The 13,638-nt window shown below is 40.0% G+C and overlaps 1 protein-coding gene across 2 annotated transcripts in view; it reads left to right on the plus strand.

Annotated features, from left to right (window-relative positions):
- WDFY4 (WDFY family member 4) overlaps positions 1 to 13,638 on the plus strand; it is a 145,414-nt gene that overhangs the window by 720 nt on the left and 131,056 nt on the right. The window contains exons 1-6 of one of the 2 annotated variants that reach the window (XM_074908353.1): positions 112 to 148; positions 3,993 to 4,263; positions 10,561 to 10,675; positions 11,267 to 11,370; positions 12,746 to 12,892; positions 13,276 to 13,465. In XM_074908353.1, the coding sequence (XP_074764454.1) occupies positions 4,006 to 4,263; positions 10,561 to 10,675; positions 11,267 to 11,370; positions 12,746 to 12,892; positions 13,276 to 13,465 (814 nt within the window). In that variant the 5' untranslated portion in view covers positions 112 to 148; positions 3,993 to 4,005. Of the gene's footprint in view, positions 1 to 111; positions 149 to 3,992; positions 4,264 to 10,560; positions 10,676 to 11,266; positions 11,371 to 12,745; positions 12,893 to 13,275; positions 13,466 to 13,638 lie in introns of those variants that run through there. The other variant, XM_074908354.1, reaches the window with a different exon arrangement.

A 13,638-nucleotide genomic window follows, 5' to 3' on the forward strand; every position in this document is an offset into this window, starting at 1 on the left:
AAATATGCCAAGTATGATCACTAGACATAGAGCTGATAGGTGTAGATAATGTAAAGGCAGAGGGACCCCAGGGAGGAAGAACTGAGGTGACTGGGAACGACAGATGTAAAAGTACATGGACAGCACCTGGCACACTGTTCGTTCTGAGGTACTGTCAATTCCTGGGAGCACAGTGGTGTGAGCCACAGAGGGAGTTCGTGATTGATTTGGGAGAGAACTAGAATTTGTGAGAGAAGGTGGTTCATAAAAGAAACAAGTGATGTCTTCTACTGCTTGGGTCTGTTATAGCATCAGGCAGCTTTCCTGGGAAGGTAGTGAAATTCCTGTTTCTAACATTTAAAGTGATTGACTGGCATGACTGTTTAATGAGCCGATTTATCTTGGCTGTCAAGGAGAGGAGGGGGGTATAAAGGGGTAACACACACTGAGTTTTGGGTTGCTGTGAGTTGTGTGTTTCTGATAGTCACTAGAAACTGGGGTTTTAATAGTCAGGGAAAGGCTATTAGGAGAAGGAATATTTAAAGCAAGTAGTCCTAGTACTGGGGGTCTAATATTTAGTCTAATATGCCTCTTCTTGTCTGGACAGTTGGAATAAATAAGGAGACAAATTGTTGTCCTCATTTTGCTTTCACATACTTTGGAGATTAAGGATTTCCATGTACACTCAAATATCTGATATTTTTCGCAGATACTTACCATGAAAAGTGGACCAAACTCTGAAATTTGGTATGAGACTTGATTGTGTTTTGGTCAACCATCTTGCCGTGAGACTCTTCTCTGATAACAAAGGATTTTAAATGTATAAGTAAACGTCTTGATCTTGGTGCAGTTTGGGATTTTGTAGCTGAATGGGATCATTCTTTGAACTGCTGGGAGTGTTAATCCCAGATAAATATAATTGAAATGTCATTTAAAAAATCATGCTTGTTAAGTCACTAAACTTCTAGACATTAGCATCAGGTTTATTTGTTATATTTTCGCTTTTATGTCTTTTAAAATCTTTATTATTTAGACTCTACTTTTTATATCATTGTGGTATTTACAACTTACCAAAACTGAAATAAACTGTTGTTTACACTGAAGATCAGAATAATGCTGGGATGTAGAAGAGAGCCAACATATAAGACCTTTTCAAAATGTCTAAGTTATCCTTAATACCAAAGATACTTTAATGCTGCACTCCATGATACTGTGATTGGCCTAGAAGAATAATTATTCTCCAAGAGGAATAGAAAAATATTTAGAAGTCCAAATTAAATCATAAATGGAAGAAAAGGCTATTAGGAAAAGGAATATTTAAAGCAGATAGTGCAAGTGGAGACAACAGACTAATACTAGAAGACTGGTATTTAGTCTAATATGCCTCCTGTAGTCTAGACTGTTGGAGTAAATAAGGAGGCAAATCATAATCCTCATTTTGCTTTCATATACTTTTGGCGATTAAAGATTTCCATGTATGCTCAAATGTCTTACATAGTCTGTTACAATTAGGTCTTCACTAATGAAGTTGTGTGTACATATCTGGTTTTAATATTCCTGTGGAGAGGGGAAGAATTCTTTCATTACATAGATTCATAGAGTGAGAATTTTTTGAGTGACCAGTCCTTCTTGCCTTAGCTGTGCCAATAGCAAGAAAGGCCTGCTAAGTAAATGATGACTAGAAAGAGAGAAAATTGGTAAACACATTTGCAGTGGCAGTCAGTGCATTGCAGTTCAAGCAGTGCCATTTATTGGTCAGTCCTTGACCTTCTGAGGCCAGCATAAGCACTTCATTTCACCTCTCCATGCCTCAGTTTCACCATCTGTATGGTCTGTATGCCTCTGTAAAGGATTTGGGACTTCTGTGTACAAATGACCAAGGTGAATTTAGGCACTGGAAGTGAGTAACTTGTTACTTAGCATTGATTTAGTCTTAGCAGAGTAGTTTCCAAGGTGAGAGATTTCCCTTAGGAAGAGAATGGTGCCATTTGGGATGTGAGAGCAGCCTCAATGAAAAAATAACTCTCAACTATGCTCACTGAAGCCCTAGAACTTTCTCAGCCCCAGGCTTTCTCAACGCACTGTACAGCTTCATGATGACTCAAATGAGCCAAAATCCCATACCAGGGTTAAGTATGACATATGACAAATATAACTACCATGCAGTCATGAGGAACGAGTCTTCCTGTTTACTCCGTGCAGAGAGTCATCACACTTTTTCTGCTCACAGGGCTATGTTGTCTTAACACAGATAATTAAGGAAAACAACAGCAGTGAAACAAAATGTTGTTGAGGTAGGAAGTTCCAGATTGACATAGCTGGAGACCGATCAAAATTTTGTAGCCCTCCATCTCCTAGAAAAGGACGGAATATGGGCTGTGGTAGAATAAGTTACCTCCTGCTGTAGTGTGAGGGATCAGCATTTACATGCAAGCGTAGGTGTCTGCTGGGACCATCAGCTTGCTGCAGGTGGTGTAGTGCATAGTGACAATATAATGTCACCCTTTTCATCTCTGCAGTACGGAGCTACTGTGCGAACGTGGAAGTGACACTGGTTCATCTGGCTTAGAGTGGGCAGGATGCAAGCAGTAAACAAGCTGCATAACTGATAGATGAAGAATCCCAAATATAGTATTAGTGTTGGCTCATAATTTCTAAACCAGGCTCATAACAGTGTTTTTCAAAATTTATTTGAAGGGGTATATGTATTGGTAGTGCAGATCTGACTCTTTTTTAGTTACATTTGCTTTTTGCCATTTTTATTCACAAGCTAGAATGGCAATCAAAGAGACAGTGTAGAAAAGAAACTTGTTTCCTAGAAATGGATGTACATTGGTATTCTTCTTTGAGGGGGTGTAATGATGTGTTAAAAGATTCCTCTAGGCTCTGAAAAGACAATATATTTGCTAAGTAAGGGGATGAACTATGTTCATCTTGGTGACAATTCCCCAGCTGCCTGCACACACTATGATAATTTGTGTGTCATATTTTGAGTAATCAGATGATGTCCTAGACACCAATAAGCATATGGCTGATTTTGATGGAAACTGGAGAAGGCTGATTTCCATTGGTGTAAGTGTTGTCATTATGTAGATTCTGGGTAGCAGGGTGAGCTCACAGGCGGCTATGGCAAAGGAATAGGATTGCTACAGATTCAAGGCTGTGTCAGTGACCTCCCAGAAGACTATGCATGAAAACAGGGTTGTAAAGTAGATTAGAAGACTTGGGGTTGAGATGAGGGTACCAGAAGAGTTCCTATACCTATAGTGCAAGATGGACCCTTGTAAGTTCAATTTGATGGAAATGGGCCTCCTAGAAGCACCTTGCTTCTTCATTGAAGCATATCTATTTCAGTTTACAGGATCAGCAAAACGAGTAATGCTGTAGAGAAAATACATCTTGTACAGAGCTGTACATCTGCAGTATAGAAGAGCTGAATGTTGCTGCCATTTTGGGCCAGGACACCCATGTGGGGAATCCTTGTCTTTTCTACACAGCTCCTATTCCTGACAGTGCTTCAACCCCACTCTAGGTGGGGAATGCATCGGAGATGTGCAGCTTAGTTTAGCATCCATACTCAATGAAATGTGTAACCTGGCTCTTGGGTAGTGCTCTTCTGTTGCAGATTTGATGATGGTTATAGTTATAACTTGTTTTACAATTGGGGTGACTGAAGTATAGGGAGATGATCTGGCCCAGTGGGAAAGCTGGGGCTGGAATCCAGTTTTCCTGCATGGTTTACCAGTTTATCCTGCCAAAGCCCAGATGAGTTGTGTAGCACATGCACATGTGTCTCATGGGAGAGAGCTTGTTCATGTGATTGCAAGGTGGTAATGCTCTTGTCCAGGAGGAGGGTACTTTGCCATTTTTGTAAAAGTCAGTGGCTGTCAGCATTTGCATACTTCTAAACTCTCGAACTCCAGTAGTTAAAAGTGTCAGTGTCTAGTTTCATGGGATGCTTGACTGGTAAGAGATGATGCTAATTGTAAATAACACAGTATCTTTAACTTCAGGTCTCATTTCAGCATGGACAAAGCAGCTGAACTCATGTGGGAGCTGGAGGATTCACCTGGCAAAGCAGAACAAGAGCAAAGCCCTGCTGATATTGACAAAGCAGAAGTGCCGGGACAGCCGGCACACAGCAAGGACAAGCCACCCCAGAGCAATACCCTCCAGTGGGAGACTCTAGGCAGACAGTTTGTAGAGTATGAGCAGGTGGCTCCATATCTCATCTCAGAGGAGCAACAGAGAAGGCTGCTGGACTTTCTTCCCCTCTTCTTAAAGGTTAGTTCTTGTTTTCTTTGGTGCAGATGCAAAGAATGTAAATTTGAGTTTCTATTCCTCTTATCCATTCTGTGGTCACCCTAACTGCCAACAGAGTTAATTGGAGCATGATCCCTTTGTCTAGGTGATAATTACTTTAATTCCATTGGCAGCCTGGGGAAACAAGTTTCTTGTCCTTTCATCTAACTACCCTGCTATGTTAGCATGAGAAAAGTATATGGGGGAGCACTGCTTTACTTTCATGAATGGCTGATTTCTATTCTTGAAGTCAAGGGATATGTTGATGAGCCAGGCATGTTTCAGAGTACCCTGTGAAGAGAGTCACTTCATGTCTGCCTCATCTATTTTATTATTTAGTTGGGGGCTGAGAACAGTTTCAGCCTGGGAAAATGTTGTTGTGGCATGCAGCCAGCTAGAGGAAATGCAGGGATACAGTCATGGAATTTTTGGGTCAGTGACAGTGCTGATATCTAATTTTAGTGCTTGAGAGAGGAGCTGTGTTACAGACAGGGAAACTGTGGCATGAGGAGAGGAAGGTCGTACTGTGGGTGAGGGACACAGCTGAGAACTAGAACATTTTAGTTAGCAGACTGCCCTACCCCATGCCCTCAAGCTTCTGAGATGGCCATACTGAAAGGTGAAACTGGAAGAGCTCTGGAATAAATGGGAATCTTGCGGGTTGCTTTAGTTTGGTAGTCTGTGAAATATACAGGGAACTGTTTGAGTGGACCATACAGCAACAGAATGGCAGAGCTTATAATGAAAGGAGCAGAAAAACTGGCCTATCTTTAAATGTACTCTGGCTATGTTGTAGTACAGAAGAATTGTTTTTCTCTTGAATTACCTTGGGTATTTGTGGGTATTGAATCTGTGTTTTTACACTCACTATGTAAGCACTTCAGAAAGAAAATAAAAGCTTTTTGCTGAAACTGTATTTTAATGGTGGCATTTTTCAGCCATATGCACTTGTGAATTTTCAGTGCTCTTGACTGACCACACTCAGATCTATCTGTTCCCTGCCTGGCTGAGTTGTTTTTTCTAAAAAGAATTCAGTGGGTAGGTGAGAGAAAAAAAAATGTTAATGACACGGTGACTCTGTTTATATGGAAGCATCGTGGGACATCAAAAGTGATAGTCTGTAGTAAGAGGGACATTTTGAATTGTGTGTGCAGGGAAATCACTATGCTTGGGGCTATGAAGTCTTTGGTGTCCGTGCCAGTAAAGCAGGAATAATTCCAGATAGTCGTAAACATTTCACTTAGCTGGATGGAGCATGAACCTGTGAAGCTTATAAATATTGGTGCAGAGCAGGACTTTGAAATCGCTGTAGATGCTGGTGTCAGTTAACAGCATTGAAACAGGCGTTGTTCGTGTAGTGCAACAACTGAGTTGTGGGCAGGATCTGGTGATGCCTATGGTGAAGAGTTTGCTGTGTTTGAGAACAAGCTTGCCCTGGTCCAAGGCAGTGCAGACAGAATGAATGGAAGGGTCTGAAAAGGCAGTGAGTGTATAGCCTGGAGTCTCAGAAGCAGCCTCCTCATTTAATCTAAATGGCCCTACAGATATTTATAATTACTGAACAAAGCTTTCACTTTTCACCACTGCCTCTCAACTTCTGGATTTGTTTGCATAAAAGAGTGTTCCTGATGAACCAAAGGCTATATTTGAGCAGAAGAGCTTTTGCTCCATGTATGTGACTGTCACTGGAAATGAATCTCTCTCTGCACATGGCACTACTTGTGCTGCGGCAGACTTGGCTCTCTTGGGAGCTTACCACCACTTTATCAGGTCACAAAAATTCTCGCTTTGCAAAGGAGCAGCATTCCTTCCTCAGCCTTCAAAGAATGCTCTTCAAAGTCAGATCAGGACTGATTATTTCACAGTTTTCTGTAAAGGAGCACCTTCTTATTCCATAGATCTGCTTTTTAAATGGTATGCTGAAATTGCACTGTTCTTTTTCTGAGACAGCACAGTAACAAGATACAACCTTTTTGCTTGAAGCAAGAGGCATCTATTCTGCTTTTCTTAGAGCTGTTTTCAGACCACCTATCTTCCTTCCTCTTGAAGCTCCATTGAAAACATACATCCTTAATGCTTTGAGGGTATGAATTCATTCCAACAAAGACAGGCTTTTCTGTGGAAGACAGTTTCTCCAAACTGCTACCTTCCCCTTTTGTAAGAAATGTATTGTAGGCTTTTTGTGAAATTCTTCTGCTGAGGTTTTCCTGCCTCAAATTTAAAATTAAATTGAAACTCTCAGATCTCAAGTTTTCTGAGTTCTGTTGCAGCTTTAGTTTTTGAATACCATCTAGTGAACAGGAAGTAAGCAAGTCTTGGTGAGATGAGATTATGTAGAAAAACTTTAGATTTGCTGATCATCAACTAAGTATGAATAGCAAGAATGCCTTCCATGCAAAGGTAATTTTTCTGGAGTGAAAGTTTCAAAGGACTGAGGAAGTTATTACTGAACAAAGATGATGAAAACTATAAAATCTAGAAGTCTTGTGAATTAAAAATTGGACAGCAAAGTGGGAAATTGCTTATTTATCATGATACAAGAGAAACAAACCAGCACTAGAGGGTCAAAGGAAAGCTGTTACCCAGGAGGCAAGCTGAGTATTGCTAAGGGACTGGCAATGTTGTGCATACGCATACACATCATGTGTTTCCCTTCTGTAGGGCTGAACTTTAGAACACGCTTTAGAATTGTGGAAGGTGATTTACCAAATTGCAGTAATACTTGAAAAGAGAGGATTTTACAAAGAGGGGATATTTTGGCTACAGCAGATGTTCAAAATGGAGATGTGAACTTTTCATTAGCTTAACACTTGATTTTGTGCCCTGAGAGAGAGAGTCTTACCCTTCATCTTTCTTAGATGTATCAGTGGAGTTTTGCGGTGCTTTGTAGGCATTTAGGTTCAGATGTGTGGCTAAAGCATGTTGGCCTTGCATCATTGATTTAGGAGTGCACTGTGGAGGATCTGGTCCTTTAGCTTTGAGTCATCACGTCCTTCTCCATATGACTTTTACTCCCCTCATGTACCAGCCTTCTGCTTTGTGCTAAGGCCCTGGGCTGGCTTGGGGAAACACATCTTGGTTTGAGTTGGGCATTTATGAAGTTCTTACAGAAACCACCTCACTTCCTCCTGTTTAACAGGAGACTGCATAAGTCCTTTCCCTCCTTGGAGGATTTTTCATCACTTGCTTTTCCTTTCCTTGTTTGATCATGCAGATGCCAGTACATCTCTGTCTTTTTGTCTTAGAGTGCTTTAGCTCTTACTCAGCTGGAGAGAAAGGGCACTAACCAGGAGCCACCTGGGGCATGGGTGCACATTACTCACTGGTTCACCTTGATGTAGAAGGAAAAGGTGTAGGAAGAAAATGTTAGCCATCTGCTTGTGATTCAGGCCTAAGCTGGGAGTAATTTTAATGTGCCCTCTGTATCTTCCCTCCTGGTGCTTCAGAAAGTATCAGAATGTTCTATTACATGGCTGGCTTTTGAGCTAGCATCTCTCCATGAAGCGTGGAACAGGAAGGACAGATGGCAACAGCAGACATGGGGAACTTGTGGCAGAATCTTACACGTATAGAAACAGGCTTAAGAGGAAGAAATAAAATCATATTACATTGATACCTTGTTATTTGAGTTTCCCTTGAAGGCAGACATCCTAAAATGGAGTCAGGTTGATATTCTTCCACATAGAGATCTTTTATAGCCTCAAAGATGAGTATGGAACTGATTAGGTCTGTTCTTAGAGCGTATTCTAGAGGTTCGTGTCTGACCCACAGGAAAATCACCTTCAAAATCAAATCAGAACATTAGTGGCCTCATCTGTAGTGAGATGGACTAACTAAATATTTGCAGAATGGTAGCAATGCTATAAACCTTTGATTACTGCTCTCTGCTGTATATGGTCTGAACTAAAATTTATCCTGTTAGCAAAAGCGTGAGTATAACAAGCCCTTTCTGAAGTGTTCAGAGGGTGTTCCTCTTTGAGGGGCAGCAATCTATCACTGCTTTCTTCTGAGAAGAAGTATAGCTTAATGACAAATATTGTATATTCTTAAGTGGCTGTGGGTTTCTTGTCATTGTATAGGTCCAGCTTGGTTCTGTTCTTTACAGATCTTCCCTCACTTCTGCATCAGAAGTGGAGGAACTGGTGAATCTTGCTCCTGCAACTGAGGTCTCTGAAAATCATTTATGGTCAAAATCCAAAAAAATTAGATTGCTTTTTTAATATCATTGATTGATTGAAAATTAATTGATAGGCGCACTGTGCAATTGCATTTCACTATTTTGTAGCCCAGAAAAAAGAGTTGAGTGCAGTACCAGAGGTCAATAAGTAAAATGAAGTAAAATTAGGTGCTTGCCTAGACAGACAACTGGCACTTTGTGGGGAAAGAAACAGCTTGTCCACAAGCTGCCATCAGCAAAGAAAAAACAAATAATTGAAAGCAGTGGCAGGGAATGAAATAATGTTTGTAGAAGAACTTCATTCACAAAGAGCTGCACTGATTTCTTGGCAGACAGTATTATGGCATGTCTGCTCCAAATTATTTTAAGAGAACAGATGTCTATTTTTGTTACCTTCATTTCATCAACTGGCCTTACAGCTTGATTTTTCTCAGCTTTTAGAAGGAGGTCACTTTTGTAAAGAAAATTTTCAAGGTTGCTGGGGTGTCTCAGCCTAGTATTTATAGGTGAATGCTACACTGTTGCTAATACATTGATCTTTGTATCATTAGATGCTCTATATAAAAGTAATGCTACCTGATTCTTGGAGGCCAGTGGGTGTGCTAGTATTAGTCTACTGTAATATTATTTATTGCTTTTGAATTAATTTTTTTTCCTAAAGTCAAGGCTAAGAAACATTTGAGATTGGATCTGTTTGTCAGACTCAGAAAAGGGAACCATCAAATCTTGCTGTTGTTCTTCCTGTCAGTTTTGCATTGAATTGCTTGTCCATTCTTGAACAAGTAATTTATAAACTTATTTGTAAATTGTCTATAAATTTGTCTATACATTTGTTTTCCTTGTCTAGCTATGCGTTTAGGATTATAGCTTCCTATTTAGGGGTGCTTGTTATAGCATAGGAAATGTTTATAAATCCTGATCTTGTAAACCTTTACTGTCATCATCTCAGCATTTTAGAAGTGCATCTTTTCCTATATTATCATCGATCTGTACTCATGATGCAAGCTATCTTGTAACATTGCAAATTCCTAGCCAGGCAGAGTTGTCACTCCAGGCCTGGCAGCCTACAACTTAACCCCATAGGCAGATGGGTTAGGCAACTCATATTGCTGCAAAATCACATCCAGTGCCTTTTGGGCTAGAATAGTGCTGTTTTTTCAGCTTCTTTCCCCATGTTTTCTTTTATTTTCTTAGTTTGCAACAAAGATTATTTCTGTCCAGCAAGAAATGCGGATTTTATGACTCTTACTTTCCTCCCAAAATAGAGTAGAATTGACAGGCAGAAACTTTATGAATGTATTAAAACCAAAAATACCCCACCCCACCCCACCCCAACCCTATACCAAAAGAACTCCCAAACCCAAAAGATTTTGCTTGTTTGTTCATTCTGTGATTTTTATGAATTTATTGACTTGAAATAAATAGTTCAGTTTTAGGTGAATGTTGGCCGGTATACTGCTACCTGGGAGCAGTAGTACTGTATTACCATGGTTTATTTTTGACACATCTGTTGCAAATGCTCCATGAGAGCAGCAGTTCCAATTCCATTTCAGTCTCAGTCGCTGCTTCAGTAGCTAAGACTGTTCAGTGACTTGCTAAACAGAGAAAATACAATTTTATTTTTATTGTAATTCAGTTGAAAACTATGACCAACTTTACTTATGGGGAAAACAGTTTTTAGAGGATATACTTTTACTCAAAAAATTCTTGGATAACTGTAGTTGTAACCTCTTCAGGGTACAGGGTATTTATGTTGTATTTTGAAAGGGAATAGCATGCTTTTTGATACAAACAATTAGTGACACAGGGGCCATGAAAAACATTTATATTATTTTGATTTTATTAAATGTAGAGAATAATGTAAATGCTCGCTAGTAGGTGCATTATGTGATTCAAAATGTCATTCCAGCTTGGCTTCTGTATCTGTAGTGTCAGGCTCCTGCCTGTCTGGCAAATACTGCTTAATGGACTACACTGTCTGGGGAGAGAATTTTGCAGGGTAATGTTAGCTTTATGTTTGTTTATTTATATTTATTAGTACTTCTTAATCTACCAAAGACATGCTGTATCAGAAAGACTTAACAGTTACACTTGGATTTCAGGCCTGGGAACAGTCTGCTGGGATAATCGTATTCCCCAACATTCAGCTGTTAGCCAGTGAGGTTTCCAAGCTTCTGACAAAAGAAATTAAGAGGAAGATCAATGGCAAACCTGCAGGTAATGACCCCATACCATATCCACTGGATCCACTTATTCTGGGAGTGTGCTTTTGTTCAGCTGTTCTCTGTGCTTACCATGAAGGAAATAAAGGGGAAACAGGAAAATGCCACGTGTATGTAGTAAGCCAGATCTTCTACTAGGTGTGAGGTAGCACCAGTTTTGGATAACTACACTGAAGATGTGGCTTTGCATGCTGTGCTGGCCTTGGTTTTGGAACTTTTGAAGCTGGAAATGTATAATACAGCAGCTGTGCAGTAAAAGTGTAAGCTACACACTATTGAGGAGCTTTGTTTAATGAGAAAATTACTGCTAGCCACACATGGCTTTCGTGGTGGCTGTTGTACATTCAGGTCAGCTGACAGACTTCATGCACTGAGTTGTAATTCCTCATGAAGCTTATCAGTCTGAAACATGTAGTTTATATGAACTGACCTGAGTCTGATGCTGGATCAATAATCCTTTTTTTGTCCTTCTGTAGACACCTGCTACTGTAATTTTGTTAAATTTGTCAGATTTGTTAAGAAAGAATGAATGCAGCATTTTCATCTTTCATTAAGGAATTTAAGTTTAATGTTTTTGTGGTAACAGAGGAAGCTCGTCTGGCTTTGGACCAGTTGCTACAACAGAAAGGGGAAGCAGAAGATGGCCGTTTGCTCCTGAAATCAGTGTATCTGCTCTCACAGACTGACTCAGTAAGAGAAATGACAACAAAGGATTTTTTGGTTTGTTTTGTGTTGTTGGGGTGTTTTCCTTTTTATTTCGGAGAAGCTGTTTAGCCACCCCAACAGTGGAACACCTAAGTCTCATCATGTTTGTGTTACCCCCAATGCTTTGTGTTTCTGCATGCCCAGGCTATACAGTCAGGTAGAGGACACACCAGCAGATTTATAGGTTTATAGTCCAGGTTTTTCTAAAAGAGGGAAGTAAGTGCTCTGTGCTTTCAGATACCCTTTTTGTTCTGATCATTAGACAGCTTTTTTTGCTGGTGTTTCTCTGATTTCTCTTTTTTTTTTTTTTTTTTTTTTTTCCCATTGTGTATCACTGCTCTTCAACCTTTCTTTGTCACTCCAGCTTACATATCAAAAAGATGACCAGCAAGGATCTCTCTGTCTGGTAATGCAGTGAGTGGTTGGATCTTCTATCCTGATAGTCTCTCACTTTGAAGAATTTCAAAGCATTTCACAAGCTCTACTGTACAGCCATCCTGAATGCAGATTGGCATCAGCAGTACAGCCTGCTGATGGGGATCAGGGCTGTATTTATCTCTGACATTGAGCTAGACAATTTGTCTCATTTTATTCAGACACATGAAAATAAAATCTTGCTATCAGCTTCTAGTGGACATGTTTTGTGTCATAAGGATCTCTATAAAATCATATATAGTCAGTCACAGCATTAAGCTCCTGATAAGGTTTGTGTTTTTCACAAATTTAAGACATTACTATTTTTTGTAGCATACACACAAAATTTACAGTTGTACACAGATGTAGCAAAGATGGGAAGAAACTAAGTGTTGAGAAACATTGCGGGAAAAGTGTCTCTTGCATTTATAAAAGCTAAGATTAGAAGTGTGTGTGCAGTTATTCAGTATGTTACAAAATCAAAGGTGTTATAGCTAAATTGCTTCTATGCTGTGTCAAGGAGGAAATAGAGAATTTGTGCTTTTAACATACACCTCTGTAGCTGCAGGGTGTCCTGTGAACTAATGATAAAGGAGGCACTGTCTGCTCCTGGACTTACTGCTATTTTAGCTGTTAGTTTGCAGGTTGTGTGCTTTATTGACTGCAGGTCTTCTGCAGGACACAGTGTCTCTGTCAAAGCTGTAGTACAGCTGGAGTGGGAAGTCCCAGATACTGCTATGGCAACACACAGTCAGCGTGTTTACTTCTGCCAAGTGGATTTTTACAGCCATGCTATGTGATTGCCACGCTTGTGTGCCCTAGAGCACTTGTAAGGATAAAATGCTCAAGTAGTTCTTTCATCTATCATGACTACATTCAGTGTGTGGAAACACAAGGAAACTGTGGTCAGCTTCTGGAGGGGCTGATTTTTATTTTCCTTACTTAGAGAACTGTGTGGAACATCATTGGATCTGGCCTTCCAGCTGCTCTGATGCAGTGCCTGTACCTTTTCTTTACTTCTCCTCTGATGAAAACTGGTGATGATGGAGAGACAAATGAGGATGACACCCAAACTCAGGAAATGCTTGTTAAGGTGAGATATGCCTCTGGGAGTTAATTTGTTCCAAGTACTCACGTATGTTCACTTAAGCTTTTAACTGGTGATTGATTCAAACTGCCAAAAAAAGGGGTAAATTTGGACTGAAAACCATTGAACAAGCATCAGGAGTAGTATAAACCAATCTGAGAAGATGTCACTTTCTCTCTTATTTTTTTGTTAAACAAAACAGCATGTCTTTATGTGGGAAAAAAATCCATTGAGAATATACTAGTGGTAGTTTTATTTGTTCATTTCACCACATCCTTTCTCCTGGTATTAGTATCAAACTGTAATTCCCCCCATGCCCATGAATTTTTCTTCATCTCCCAGATATTTGTAGAGGTGTTTATTGTAGCTGATGTTTGTTTGCTTTTCAGATAATGCTTAACATGTACAGAGAGGAACAAGGTGTAGAGGAACTTCTGGCAGCTGATAAACTTCAGTCATTAATTATAGCAACTGCTTCCCTGTGGGACCAGTGTAGCCACTCATGGAAAGTACCTACAGGCCGTGTGCTGAGAACAATTTCAAAGGCTCAGACCAAAACCAGCATTGTGTACCTACAAGGTTTGGTTTAGTAATTTGGTTTCTCCTTTCCTCATAGCTCCACTGAGACTGAATTCTCAAGAAGAGTCTACCCAGGACAGATTTTTATCTCTATGTCATCTGGTAGTCAGTTAACTGCAAAGCATGGGTTCTTGGCTCTCTAGACAGGAGCTTTATCAAGTACTGATAGCCAT

Source organism: Athene noctua, chromosome 5 (assembly GCF_965140245.1).
Source record: "Athene noctua chromosome 5, bAthNoc1.hap1.1, whole genome shotgun sequence".
NCBI lineage: Eukaryota > Metazoa > Chordata > Aves > Strigiformes > Strigidae > Athene > Athene noctua.